The sequence below is a fragment of the Macaca thibetana genome, chromosome 6 (genome assembly GCF_024542745.1).
Source record: "Macaca thibetana thibetana isolate TM-01 chromosome 6, ASM2454274v1, whole genome shotgun sequence".
In the NCBI taxonomy this organism is placed as follows: domain Eukaryota; kingdom Metazoa; phylum Chordata; class Mammalia; order Primates; family Cercopithecidae; genus Macaca; species Macaca thibetana.
Genome location: NC_065583.1, coordinates 119,152,481 through 119,167,990, shown reverse-complemented (window position 1 = coordinate 119,167,990; position 15,510 = coordinate 119,152,481). Strand labels below are relative to the sequence as shown.

Sequence of the window (15,510 nt, the reverse complement as noted above, 5' to 3'; positions counted from 1 at the left end):
AAAAAGAGGATTGATTAGATTCAAGTTCAAAAAACTTTTTGCCATGAAAACCTCAGAGTATTATAGTGTATTAAGAGACAAAATATCTGGTTGTCCCACTCTGAATGACATTAAGATTGATCAATGTGTTCGGTCGTATCAGCACAAGCCATCCCCATCAACCTTTCATCTAATTGTTTTAGCAACCAGTGATCCCATTTATTAGAGCCAGCAGGATGGCAAAATTATTCTTTTTTGTTAATTCTTTCCACTTAAAAAACCTTGCCTACTAACATACCACCAATTTTGAAATTCTGTACAACCAAAACACATAACTCAAATTCAAATTCCTTCATAGAGTCTTCCCTGTCTGCTAAGTGGCAGAACTGTCACTCATCTGGCACCTGTCATCTACTGCCCTGTCACATAATTTCATCCGCCAGTTGGTAAGCTCCAGGAGATCCCAATTATGTCCCAGGTATCTCTGTACCCCAAAGATGAACACAGCACGTGTACAAGAAACATGTAAAATAACTTTGATTTGTGAGTATTCAAATTAAAAGCCACCAACCCATGCAAACACATGCAGCTAGATTCCAAAATGAAAAATACACACACATATACATGCGATATCACAAATTTATTATAGTACACGGAAAAACAAACTCAAACTTTGACAACATCCACAGAATGTTCCAGTCTTTAAAAAGTTAACAGAAATAAAGGGTAATGGAGAGAAAATAATCTCATAATTTTATAATTAAGGCTGTAAATGGCAAAGTCCCATAGATATTTAAAAATCTATATTTGTATTTATTTATAATATAGATATAGGCCCTCAAGGATTCATAGAGATTTATGTAATAAACTAGATTTTGGAACTGCTTATTTTGTTGTTGTTGCTGGTTAGGTAAGCAAACCCAAACAAAATAAGTCCTGAAAAGTGGGATGAAATCCCAAAAGAACTCTATGTGACCAAACAGAACTCTTTTAATAAATATGGCCCATACAAATTCTATATCCAGTGAAAATCATTTTGATCCACAATCATGTTGATGTTTCTATGGAGGATACTTCTAGCAGCCGTGATTTCTTTTGTAGCATTCTGGCTCTCCACTTCTATTCATATAATTGAGTACGTGCTTTATTACATGTTAGCTCATAGGCAAGTTAAACATTTTAAAGACTACGGGGAGGTTAGGAGAGGTTGTATGATGAAGGTCGGAAAGTATGCAAGAAATAAACTCTCCTGTTTCATCTCTTTTATTTTTGCCTCATTTTGGTCTCTATACTACTTGGGGTCTTTGGAAATGGTGTGATTTATAACAGCACCTAGCATACCTTCTCATTTTAGCACAGGTTAGATATGAAGAGCCAAACCTGGAAAACAGTTAAGGAGTCCTGAGACCTTTCCAGTGGAATAAATTAGAGCAGTAGTTTCATTTAGCTGTGCTTTTTTGTCCTTTATTCTTTTTTTTCTAAAAATATAAAATTATGGCCGGGCGCAGTGGCTCACCCCTGTAATCCCAGCACTTTGGGAGCGCGAGGTGGAAGGATCACCTGAGGTCAGGAGTTCGAGACCAGCCTGGCCAACCCTGTATCTACTAAAAATACAAAAATCAGCTGGGCGTGGTGGCAGGCGCCTGTAATCCCAGCTACTTGGGAGGCTGAGGCAGGAGAATCACTTGAACCAGAGAGGCGAGGTTGCAGTGAGCCAAGATCGCGCCATTGCACTCTAGCCTGGTCAACAAGAGTAAAACTCTGCTTCAGAAAAAAAAAATAATAAATGTTATATATATAATTACTCCCATTTATCAACCTTTACCTTCTCATACAGTAATCAAGTAAAAATCACAAGAGATCACTTAAAGGCAAATAACCTTATGAATCTGGTAAGTGTAAACATAAAAGGCCATGGTATTGAGTAAAACTTAGGCATTGTTGTACAATAAGTATCTCTGTGTGTTCAACATTCACTGGGGCTTTAAGTACTAGTTGTTTAACGTCCTACAAACATAAACAGTCCTTCAAAATTGACTATAAATAAAAGAAGAAAAAAATAGGGAAAAATTCACAAATGTCCAAATATTGTTATTGCTTGGACAAAACTCTACTGACTAGTAGTTTTGATTCTCTAACAGGAAAATGTAAAAATAACAGAATTTTAGAAAGTAGCAATTTTAAAGAAACAAAGCCTATGCCAAATGAATTTCAGTCTTTCATTACATGGTTTATAGGTCTGGAAACAGAAATCCAGGTTGTTAATTAATTCATAATTCCAGAAAATACTTTATTGGTCAGTGTATCTATAACATTAATTATATAATCTATAACTATTATATAGTCTGTCTGTCTCTCTCTCAAAGTAGAACAGCCCTTGCTTACATAATCAATTTTCCCCTGGATATTCTCTGTGCCACAATTTGCCTCTAGTTGCTTCACAGCCACTCTAAACCATATCTGGAAACTGTGTACAATGGGTAATATTATTTATAATTTAAGGGTAGTACCTGTAGTATGCTCATGATATGAACATTTAAGTATCTAACCTATATATTTAACCAAGATAATAATTTAAACCATGACAATGTAAGACAGTGATGTGATACTATAACAGACAACTTTTTCCCACTGAACCACACAGTACTTTTTTCATTGACAAATTCACCTCTTTCCAGAGATCTACAAAGTTAATTGTAAAACAGTAATAGCAAAGTGTTCATTAACCCATTAAAACAAATCACCTTGTTTTGAAAATAATCAGCTGAATGAAACTTGGTGTCAAGTGCATTAGCGTACTAACCCAAAGTATGGTTACTCTGAAACAGTTTGTACAACAAATGGGTTGTGAGGAACTCTTATCAGCAAAACTGGTGATGGCTACTCAAAAGATCCATTGAAAATTATCAATAATGATTTTGAATGACAAGTTATCAAAAACTCACTCAATTTTCACCTGTGCTAGCTTGCTAAAATGGGAGTTAACTCTAGAGCAAACATAGCATCTTCTGAGTACAGCCAATAAATGACAAAGCTAGGGCCTATGGTTGGTTTCCAGACTTTCCAGACCCGGCAGAAGGAATCTATTGTAACACATGGATCTCTGTCTGTGCTCAAAATATCTAATGATATTTTTCATCTTTACTGGACTTCCTTGAAGAGTACTGTATTGCTTCATATCTTTTTGCACTGTAACAAAATGTGTTAAACAAAACCTTTGGATTAGCTTTAAAAGCAGCTAAAAAAAAAAAAAAAAAAAACAACTTCTGGCTGCTGTAGGCTCTAATTATCAGAAGACTGTTATCTGGAAGCTTTGGGCTCTCAAATATCAGACATCCCAATAACTTATCATAAAAATACAAGCTCTTAGTTTTGAAAAATATACAAAATGCACTGCATAGGCAAATATCTCTTGATTGTCAAGGAAGACAATGTATCAGTTTCAATCATAGACTTATGTTGGGCTTCAGTTATCTTTGTATTTGCAAGTTCCATTTTTCACAGTTTTGGGCAACCTCTGACCTTTGGTGTAAGCACGGTACCAAAAATGGAGAAAGAGCAGCAGAAACATGCAACTGTAACTCATTATGATGCACGCAAAGACTGGAAACTGATACTTGCAATCCTCCATGAAAAAGAACTGGCTTATGTGGATGGTGACAATAACAAACTGGACCTAAGAAATGAAAACACGAAAAAAAGTTATTCAGATATCGAGAGTTACAATTCTTTACCTACCTATGTTTATCCACTCCCAAAGTGCAGGGAGTGCACTGTTGGGCAGAGAAGTCCATCTTTAAATCTAGCCTCCCTGGGAGTGATAATGGGTAGTATAATGTCAAAAGCCAGTTGGAAGTATGGATCCACTATTCAGAACCACAAAATGGCACAACCGCAGGGTCTATATTTAAATGTTCCCTGGAGCTGTGCAGTGCAGCAACCTTTTTACTACTCAGAGAATCAACAGAGCAGGTTTTCCCTATAAGTCTCTGACTTGAGTCCTTGACTATGATGAAATGACCATGTACTACATTGTGGCCTATTTTCTCAGGATGAGTTCAATTTCAAATATTCTGTCCTGTTATTGGACCAGATATATTAATTTTTGGAAAATAATTACATTTTACTTAGAGCCCCTTGAATTTTGTAGTAGCCAAAGCATCTCTGAGTCCTTATACCTGCCACTTGTCCTCCACGGTCATAGATAAAAATGTGTCTGGGCCAGGTGCAGTGGATTACGCCTGTAATCGCAGCACTTTGGGAGGCTGAGGTGGGTGGATCACGAGGTCAGGAGTTCGAGACCAGCCTGGCCAAGATAGTGAAACCCCGTCTCTACTAAAAATACAAAAATTAGCCAAGCACCTGTAGTCCCAGCTACTCAGGAGGCTGAGGCAGAAGAATTGCTTGAACCTGGGAGGCCGAGGTTGCAGTGAGCCGAAATTGTGCCACTGCACTCTAGCCTGGGTGACAGAGCGAGATTCCATCTCAAAAAAAAAAAAAAGGGTCTGAACTGCCAACTGAGGCAGAGAATCTATAAGGTGTGAGAGAGAAGGTGGCCCTTCTAGTAGTGCTCAAGGGCTCTGTGGGGCAGAACATCTTACACAGTCCCAAGAGGGACCTTTTCTAAGCTAATATTCAGATTTTCTGGTTATCATGTTTTCCCTGATTAAAAAGCAACATGTGTTCTGCAGAAATTTTAGAAAAGTAAAACTCTATAAAGAAATAGGTAACAATTACCCACAATTGGTCTTATTAATCATGGTTAAGATTTTCTTATAGTTTATTTTATTATTTTATCCTTATCATCAACTTTCCTTGCATTATCTTAATGTATATTTATGACATTCCCATAGCATAGCCACTTATTCCTCTCATTTTGCAAAAGAGAAAAAAAAAACTTTAGGAAGGCTAAGCGATGTCCTCAACATTCTATGCATGTGTATGTTTGTGTATAATTGACATCTTTGAGAATATAATAAACAAATGTTCATCCTATTTTTTCTACATCCATATTTTTCCACATTATTAAAAAGTTTGTACAACATTTAAGAGTATGCTAAGAGAAAAAAAAAGCCTAAATACAAAATACAAAATTATATATGCAATCTATACAAATAATGTAAAAGGTGTACACATATGCCTGAGAGAAAAACTGGACGAAAACAAAATAAAAATATCATCAGTGATTATCCCTGGGTGGCAGAATTACATGTATTTTTTTCTCTTTTCTTAATTAGGTGTTCTCACATATTTGCAATGAGCATATACTACTTTGAGAAAATAATATTTTTTAAAGAAGCAATGGTGAGTAATTTTCATGACTTCATAGTATCTCAAAGTATGAATTAAAATAATCTGTTTTACCATTTCCTTATGGTTGGTCATTTAGTTTGCTGCCTGTTTCAGATACAACAAATAACTGCAAGGAAATACTCTGATCTTGATTTAGGATCCTTATACATTAAAATGTCAGTCTCTCACCTGGGAGAATACATTATATGAATGTGCCAAATTTCATTTAGGAAGTTACAGAATTTTAATAAAGAATTAATCTTCAACATGCTATCTAAATCAAATTCATACTTTCTCATTGATGTTACTGGCAGAATATGACATCAATTTATCATAGATTGCAAATGTGGAAATACAAGGATGGCAGAATTCTCCTTTTAATGGACACTAATAAAATGTAAAGCAAATCATCATCTCAATCCCATAATGAGTCTCCAAAAAAGTTAAATACCATATATGTTGAGAATTAACACTTAGAATGTATTATTAGGTCTAAACTGAGTGCCTCTGCTCTTTCAAACATTGTTTATATAAGGGCAGTATTCAAATTTAGGTAATACATATATGTTGGTCTAACCCTCTACATGTTTAATTCTCACAATGCTTTTTATTGACTGGAGGAAAGACGAACTTATAAATGTTAGGACTAGATAGGTAAGCACACAGGAAGGCTCATCGTTCCCTCAAAGTTGCATTCCCTCAAGGCCATCTAGAGCTAATGGAATTTCTAATTTCTAACAGGTATTATGCCTATTGAGGGTCATATAACTTTGGAGTTACTTTAATCACAAATTTATTTATTCTTGTATAAATGCATAAAATAGTATAAAGATGGCATAAAAATGCACACTTGTTTAATTGTCTCAGCCTTTTGGTTACCAAAGTTCATCTAATGTTATTAAGAACAATGATGGCATATCATGTAGGGGACAGACACTCTACCCCTATTGTTTTGTTAACTTTCTTCTTTATATAACTAGTATCCTAGTTCACAGTGAAAACAAGTGACTGTAGTTGCTTCATATATGGTTTTAAAGAGAGTTAATTACTCACAAGTTGTAATGATGTCAAATATTTTTTCCACCACAAATACTTCTGGTAGGCTGGTCCCAGTGCTGAGAGTCCGTAGTAGGAATACATGACTACATGTACAGCTGTATTTAGAAGGGCATGGAATGTTCCCAAACCACCTGGAAAATAAAATTATTGTAACGTGGGGCCATTGTTCCTTAAAATGAACCACATTTTCATCCGAACTGAGATTTTTGTATAATTATTTCTTGAATTTTGGAAAAAAATATATAAAATATCAATCCTGTTAAATAACTATCAACTTAGAGGGGGCTGGATAGTATATTTAGTAAAATATAAGATATGAACCTGAGAAAGTAAATTAGCATATCTTCATTTTGTTATATCTTAGCTTAAGGTGGTCTTACAATTTGAGTTTACTTACACTTAGTTGAGTTACCTTTTAAATATATGTTGCTAAATAATTATGCTAAATGCTAAAAATATATGCTAAATGCTAAATAAATATATGTTGCTAAATAATAATAGTTGCTAAATAATGTTAATTCATATTTTAGTGAGGGTTAATGTATAAAAATATACAAAGTACATTAATCTTAACTTGATGATTTTTCATGTATGTATACACCCATGTCACTACCAAGATCAAGATATAGAACATTTCCAACACCACTTAAGATTCCCATGAGCTCCCAAGGTAGCTTTAACTTCTTATCACCAACTATTACTTTTGTCTGCTATTAAACTTCACATAAATGGAATTACACAGGATGTACTCTTTTGTACCTGGTACATATATTGGTAGTTTGTATTTTTACTACTGTGTAGTATTATACCATATAAATGCATCATCATTTACCCATTCTCCTATCGACAGACATGTGGGTTGCTTCCAAACTGGGCTATTCTGAATAAAGCTGCTAAGAATATTTTTGTATATGTGTGGAATCAAATTTACTTTTCCTACTCTCAATAATCTTCATTAAATAATTTTGGCAGTAAAACCACTGGCTTTCATTAGCAAACTGCTGAATTTACTTTAATGAATTATTGTTTTCCCAAAGTAAATATCTACTAACTGTTACACCATCCTTATTTACGGCTTCCAATTGATTATGCCTTCCCATCTTGGTTTTCCTCTTCTCATTTCACCACATTTCCTACCGATCCCCTTCAATTGAGAATAGAAGCAAAGAACACATGGGAATGTAAGAAAAGATCACTTCAGTTGTCTTTAGCTGGACCAGTAATACAGCAGAAGGGGTAATGGTGTTTAGCTGAAAGTGTGGCAGAGGGAACACTCTCCCTGGGGTCCCTTGCCTAAGAGAACAATCTGGAAGAATATGTGTTCTTTATGTATAGCCTGACTCAGCTTAGTAATGTTGACCTGGAATTTACATTTTTCTCAGAAACATTCTATTTTCTTAATTCCAGTATTCTTTAATTCTGGAAATAAAGCAAAACCTCATCGATTTAGATTATGGTAGAAGAACTGAATTCATAAACACTATGCATTACAGAAAGTTTAAAGGAAAATACAAATTCATCACTTCTAATATAATCTAATGAAAAATCTAATAAAACCATTACACAGTAGAAATTGCTTTTAAATAATTATTCATAATTGCAGCAATTCTAGATATTTCTAGATACTAGCAATGCTGAAGTACTCTGTTAAAATAACCTGTTTTAAATAATTACTTTTAAGTAGTTAAGTATTCTCCCAAAGCCTCATTTATGCTACACTGTTCTACATAAACTTTCTCCTTCTGACGAGAGAAAGCCATATTTTAGCTAATCCCTCAATTACCATAAATTTCAAGTCAGAAGGAACTGAATTAATTAAGCTTATTAACAACTTTCCAGCTTGTATTATTTACATTTGGATTGGTCTTCTTTCCCAAAGGAAATTTGAATAAACACATTATTGTGGTGTAAGAACACCTTTTCTAGGTTAATTTAAAAATAGAATAGTTGTCTACTACTGATAGTTTAGGAGTCAAGGTGCTTAAAAGGAAGATAAGCCAAATACCTCTCAAATTCATTTGTGTTTCATAATAATACACACATAGGAAATCTATTTCACTTTTGATATGGAACTATGTCAGAGCTTTTCTAAGACACCTATCCTATTATTTAATAGAGGAGTGCCTATTTTCTGTTTGGATACTGTCACCATTAAATGTCCTAAAATGAGGATGTTAGACACAGGGATTTAACAAAGCACTAGCGTAGCCAAAAGTATTTAGTAAGGTTTACTGATCAAAATAAGCTATCAAATAAAAGTAACATGTTTACTTTCTCTAGTTATGATTTTTTCTGACAAGCTATTTTAATAAGTTTATTTACAAAACAACCATATTTTAATTAGTAATGTTTTTTGTATCTTCTTTGGAAAGCTTTCCTAACAAAATATTTTCTAAGCCTGTTTGTTTTCTGCTTTATGACAATGGGTCTGTAAACAAACATCTCAGAATGAATTAGGATTAGTACCCATCACATTTTACTCCTTTGCACAAAACAAAGGAATCACCTGGGTAATTATCACAATTCTCCCTATCTCTGGAAGGGGATATATGCATAAATTAATATTATAATTCACATAATTAATATTATAATATAATTAATATTATAATTAATATAAAAACCTACCACAGAAATATTTTCATTCTATTCAAAAGAAAAGCTGGATTGCTATTACCCTATTGAAGAGTACAACAGAAAAACAGGAAATTAAATACTAGATAGAGATCAGCTGTGCTCAAGTTTTTGCAAAGAACAGTTTAGAATGGACAGTTTCATTCTAGGAATGGACATCAGTACCAAACATTTCTGGGAACAGCTTTTGTTGCTGTGTTTGTCACTGAAATAGGTATCAGATCTGCTAAACAAGTGTTTACTAGAATTCCACATGTAAGACTGAACAGAAGTGCCAATGCATGGAACATATGAGAGAGAAGAAAACTATCTTGTACTATTTTCATTTTGTAAAGAAGAAGAAGGATTAAGGTGTGGACAAGAAACCTGTTATAAAGTGACTGATGTCCATAAACATAGTACCACTTAAAAACTGTGGTATGTCACTTGAACCTGGGAAGAGGAGGTTGCAGTGATCCGAGATCACACCATTGCACTCCACTTGGGCAACAAGAGTGAAACTCTGCCTCAAAAAAAAAAAAAGTTGAGGTATATCGTATTTAAATTATCATTATTGAAAGCACTGTTTGCTTTTTAAATGGAAACCACACTATCAATGAACTCAAACATAGAAGTTAGAAAAATGCTCAATTGTATTCATTAAATAAAATTTACTTCTCCCATTCTTTAACAGTAGGATATTCAGTATTTAACAATTAGAAAATACAGAGAAAGGGAGGAAAACACAGAGGGAGAAAAAAACCACTTTTTGTTTCAATATCTCCCAATTACCTCTGTTTATATTTTGGGATATTGCCTTCCAATCTTTCTTCTATTCACATTTAGTTTTCAGTGTGTATCCTGGCCTCATGAGAGAAATCAGAATAAATAAACTATAAGAATATGAAAGCACCTTTTCTAGCATACTTTAAAAATAGAATAAGTTCATCTACTTCTGATAATTTTGGAGTCAAGCCGCTTAACAAAGAAGATGAGCTTTGTTAAATCCTTGTGTATAGAATCCTCATTTTAGGACATTTAATACCTCTCAATATCATTTTTGTTTCACAGTTATATACACACAAGTAATAATAACCACTCTATTAGTGAATGTTTAGGTATTTTCCAGTTTTTCACAAACACCAGTAAGTGTCAATGTATATCACTGTAGAAAGAATGGGAAGGGGCAATATGCATATAAGAGGAAACAAAAACACAGAAAGTAAGGATAAGTAAAATAATGGAGATTAATATAGTCACTGTTGATTTGGCAAATGGACACCGCTGAGACTATCTTGTTTTAATGTAAATGAAATGTTTATACTAACAAACCTCGTAAGAAAAAGCAGCCAGTTTTAAGCCACTTTTGAGCAAGGAGGTACTTTACATCCTGGAAAATCCGATGCCCATAAGCCATGGTAGCGACAACTGTTCACTCATGATTCACAGCCCCTGTGGCTCCTCTGAGTTTTGGCATCCCCTTCCTGACATGGGCTTATCCATGTCCTCTCATGCTCTGAGACACGCAGATCTTTTTCCTCCATGCTTAGAGAGTCTAGAACTCAAACAAGAGTTCCTCAATTGTGGTTCCCCCTTTCTTTTAGTCTGGCAGAGTTAGAAAGGCCAAAAGAGGCAAGCTATTCACAGAAATGTTATGAACTATGGGTCTATTTGAAGACTTTTAAAATTTAAGAGCCGGGCGCGGTGGCTCACGCCTGTAATCCCAGCACTTTGGGAGGCCGAGGCGGGCGGATCACAAGGTCAGGAGATCGAGACCACGGTGAAACCCCGTCTCTACTAAAAATACAAAAAATTAGCCGGGCGCGGTTGTGGGCGCCTGTAGTCCCAGCTACTCGGGAGGCTGAGGCAGGAGAATGGCGTGAACCCGGGAGGCGGAGCTTGCAGTGAGCCGAGATCGCGCCACTGCACTCCAGCCTGGGTGACAGAGCAAGACTCGTCTCAAAAAAAAAAAAAAAAAAAAAAAAAAAATTTAAGAAACTGGAGCAAATAAATCCCCCAACCAAATTTTCCTAAGGTAAAAACATATCCTTGGGGATATCACTTATTTAAAACTGTGTAATAGGATAAAATTACTTCTGGTTTCTCCAATTCTAGACGATCAGAAGCCTAAAACGAAAAAGAAACAACCAACCTGTTTTCCACGCTTTCAAATTAAACTATTTTGGACCTTAAAAATAGTATCAACACATTCTTTACTATGGTAGGATGCTTTAGGAAGTTGGGTAACCACAATTTGACACATCTTTAAAGAGCTGTTAGGGGTTACAGTGTGTGTCAGCTATTAGAAATTTGAAGGCAAATAAGACATAGAATTTGAGATAAGCATTCTAACTTCCTGGGAACATGCAGGAAATTGTTCTCTATACTTCTATAAAGTCAAAGCTTTTGGCATTTTAGTTATTTGTTTGTTTATATTATTTATTTCTTTAAATGTATTTAATAAACCTCTCTGGGAAAATAATAAAATACAAACAAAATGACTAAAGAATATGTGCAGAAGGCTGTGCCCGGAAATTATGCATATCTAAAGAGTGGGGCAAACCTAATTATTATGAGTCTTACGTTTATTTTTCAAGTAATAGTTAATGAAAGAAGTAGAAACAAAGGGACTCTTTGATTTTTTGAGTTTCTTATAAATCACATTTCAGAAAAATATTTTGTTTATAGCATATAGAAATGTTATTGTTTATAACACATGATCCCAACTCCCCCTTATCTACCTGCAGCAAATTTGACTCCAAACCACCAGGTCCACGGCATGATGGTATGATGGAATACGTGAAGGAAAGTCACTTGGTTATTTTTCTTGCGCAGAACAAAAAAGATCTGAAATAATTTAAAGAATATCAAGTTCATAGAAAATCATGTGATAGTGTATTGAGTATTATTAAAATATTGGCAAAGTGCAAAGTATTTCATATCATGATTTCCTCTAAAAGCGTTGCCTTATAGAATGCTTACAGAAGCAGCTAATTCCCCGAAGGGCAGCTCAAAATCTCATTATTATGAAGTAACTTAGGTACGATGCCTACACATGGAAGAACCAACAAAAAGGTGAAAAGAAATTGTATGCTGATTTAAAAATCAAAGATATAAAGTAAGGAATATGGCCAAAAATTATTGAAAGAAACTGTATTAGTAAAAAAAAAAAAAAAAAAAAAAAAAAAATTCCAGTGGATTTTGAAGTATATGGGAAAGCAGAAGACTTAGGATTGAAATATTCTACTTGCTCTCTAATACATCTTACCGATATGGATAAGGGATTAGGCAAACGAAGAGGACTTGCAACAAATCAAAAGTTAGCAAATTATTATTAAAGAAAAATGAAGGGAGAAAAAGTTGAAAAGTTAATTTGAGAAATATGAGAGAAAATAAAGCAAAACTGTATAGAAAAAAATGAGAAGGGGAAGGAAGGTAACACTCAGAATGAACATTATCCAGTGGTTTGTAAAAACCCTATAAACAAGATGGTAGAATTTGGGAGAGGGGGAAATGTTTAAAAAATATTCGAAAGTGAAATTCAGAATACAAGTGTTAAGATTTTTAAACACAAGACTAAATAGAATAGCACAAAGAAAAGTATTAAGAGGAGTATTTGAGAAATGTAGTTTAGGGAAGGACATAGAAGCAGTACAGTTTCCTTATGGAAGCTGGAACTGAGAATATGCAAAGCAACTGAGAATATGGAAATTTTGCACATTTCCAAGTGCAAAATGCATTTGCTTATGCACATGGAAGAAGGCTGAGTGGCGCAACAGAAAAAGCCATACACTAACAATCTAGGTCCTTGTCCCACTTAGTAGGAGCATTCCTCTGGGTAAGTCACTTAACTTCTTGGCTTCAGTTTCTCAGAGTGAAGGTTCTGGACTAATGCTTCTCAATCCTGGCTGCATATTACAATATCCAAGAAGCTTTTTAGAAATAGCTATGCTTGGTCTCTGTTCCAAACCATTTGGCACCAAATCTCTGGAGGTAGGGCCTTTTCTTGTCGTCGTCGTTTTCCCTAATGCAATTAATTCTATTGCACAATGAGGGCTGAGAACCACTAGAATACAGGTTCTCAAAACGTGGTCCCTGTATTAGTATCATCTGAGAACTTGTTAGAAATGCAAATTTTGAGCCCCCATCCAAGGCCTAGTGAATCAGAAACTCTGGGAGTAGGGGGTTGAGGCATCTGTGTTTTAACAAGTCTTCCAAGTGATGCTAAATGCATAAAGTTTGAGAACCACTAGATTGTTCACACAAGTCCTTTCCAATTCTAACGTTATGTGATTAGTCATTTCAAAAGGTGAAGCATATTGAGATTTCCTACAAGAAATACCATGGTATGCATTCCAAAGAAAACACACTTTTCAGTCTCAGAGCCAAAACTAGCTCCAAATAACTAAGATACACTTGCTGCAAAGATACAACAAATATTCAGCTTTCCTAAGCTCCTCTGGAAACAAAGGTTCATGGCTTTCTCCTCTAAATCACAGACCTAATTCATGACACTTGCTTCTCCCAGGACTCGTTCATACAAGTTCAGAGGTGATCCTCACTAGGATCTAAAGTAGGAAGAGATAGGGCCCAGTAAGCAGAGACTTCAGAAAAGCAGCTGAATTACTGATACCCCAGGGGTAATGCAACATTCTCACGTAAGTTTATGAATTTTTAAGCATTTATCCTCCTAAAGGAATATAGAGGACTGTGCTTTGGGATTAAAAAAAAAAAAAAAGTAAGATGTTTTCTGCTTTTTACTTCCTGAACTTGATTCATAAAACAACTGTCATCCATCTATATAAAGATGCAGTTTTGTAGTATATGACACAGTTACCGTGCTTATCTTAATCAACTGATAGCTACATAACAGAAACCTTTTAGAGTTTGTAAAATACTGAAAAAATAAGGTTATCCTATCTATTCTCTAAAGTTACTGATAATAAAAGGTAAAAAAGATAACAGTAGGTCTGCCTGAAAAGGAGAAATGACCAAAGTTATCAGACAACTGAAACTACAGCAGTTTATTGGTTTCATTGAAAGATCAAACATTTAAGATCAAACATTTACCAAATGTGGTGGCCATATACTCACCGTATCTAATAGCTCAACAAATTTGGAGAAGTAATAAAGCCAGCAGGTACGTGCCATCTGCAGAAGCACAAATAAATCTAAATTTATTTTATTTTACTTTGTATATGGAAGAAAATCTTGTATTTTTAAATTTTGGTAAAATATGCATATATTTAAACATAATGGTTATGTTAACCATTTTTTAGTGCACAGTTAAGTGGCATTAAGTACCTTTCACATTGTCATGTCACACTGTCATGTTAACCATTTTTTAGTGCACAGTTAAGTGGCATTAAGTACCTTTCACATTGTTGTTCAACTATTACCACCATCCATCCATAGAACTTCTTTCATCTTGCAAAACTGAAACTACACCCACTAAACTACATCCCATTCCCCCTTTCCCCTCACCCCAGCTACAATTCTACTTTCTGTGTCTATGAATTTGACTATCCTAGGCTCCTCATATAAGCCAAATCACGCAGTATTTGTCCTTTTGTGACCTAATTATTTCACTTTGCATAGTGTTCTCAGGGTTCATCCATGTTGCAGCATGAGTTAGAATTCCCTTCCTTTTAAAGGCCGAATCATATTCCATTCTATGCATATGCCACATTTTGTTTATCCATTTATCTTATTTATCTTCTTTTTCTTTTTTTTTTTGAGACGGAGTCTCACTTTGTCACCTAGGTTGGAGTGCAATGGTGCGATCTCGGCTCACTGCAACCTCTGCCTCCTGGGTTCAAGCGATTTTCCTGCCTCAGCCTCCCGAGTAGCTGGGACTACAGACCCACGCTGCCATGGCCGGCTAATTATTGTATTGTAGTAGAGACGGGGTTTCACCACGTTGCCCGGGCTGGTCTCAAACTTCTGAGCTCAGGCAATCCACCCGCTTCAGCCTCCCAAAGTGCTAGGATTACAAGCGTGAGCCACTGAGCCTGGCCTTGTTTATCCATTTATCTATCCATGGACTATTGAGTTGCTTCTACCATTTGGCTATTATGAATAATACTGCTATAAACATGAGTATATAAATATCTCTTCAAGTATCTGTTTTCAATTCTTTTAGGTATATACCCAGAAGTGGAATTGCTGGATCTTATGGTAATTCTATTTTCAATTTTTTGAGGACCCAGATGTTAATTTATTTTTAAATCCAAGAAATTCAAAAAGTAAAGCACCAATTTTCATTTTATACAAAATTATACACATGACCTTCTTTTATTCTTGTAATTTTTCACTTTCTCCACCACAACACACACAATCTGATAACTGAGTCATTTGCTTATTCTAAGTTTACATTCAATGTTACAAACAGTTCACAAAATTTTAACACTGATTTTGAATTTCAAGTTTTTCCAAAGAGAAACTTACCCTCAAAGCTGTGGGTGACTGTGAATAGTCAACAATTTCACATCGAAATGAATAACCTATACCCCAGCCAGACATCACAAACTGCAAGAGAGCACATGCATATTAAGAAAGGAAAGCATTTTC

The 15,510-nt window shown here is 35.0% G+C and overlaps 1 protein-coding gene across 3 annotated transcripts in view; it reads right to left on the bottom strand.

The window, feature by feature from the left end:
- Positions 1-600: 600 nt before the first annotated feature.
- Positions 601-15,510, bottom strand: part of ELOVL7 (ELOVL fatty acid elongase 7) — a 96,481-nt gene continuing 81,571 nt past the window's right edge. For all 3 annotated transcript variants that reach the window (XM_050794384.1, XM_050794382.1, XM_050794383.1), the window contains 5 exons: positions 15,388-15,468; positions 14,035-14,091; positions 11,682-11,787; positions 6,325-6,461; positions 601-3,655 (listed from right to left, as the gene is read on the bottom strand). In XM_050794384.1, coding sequence (XP_050650341.1) covers positions 3,446-3,655; positions 6,325-6,461; positions 11,682-11,787; positions 14,035-14,091; positions 15,388-15,468 — 591 coding nt within the window. In that variant the 3' untranslated portion in view covers positions 601-3,445. The remainder of the gene's footprint in view (positions 3,656-6,324; positions 6,462-11,681; positions 11,788-14,034; positions 14,092-15,387; positions 15,469-15,510) is intronic.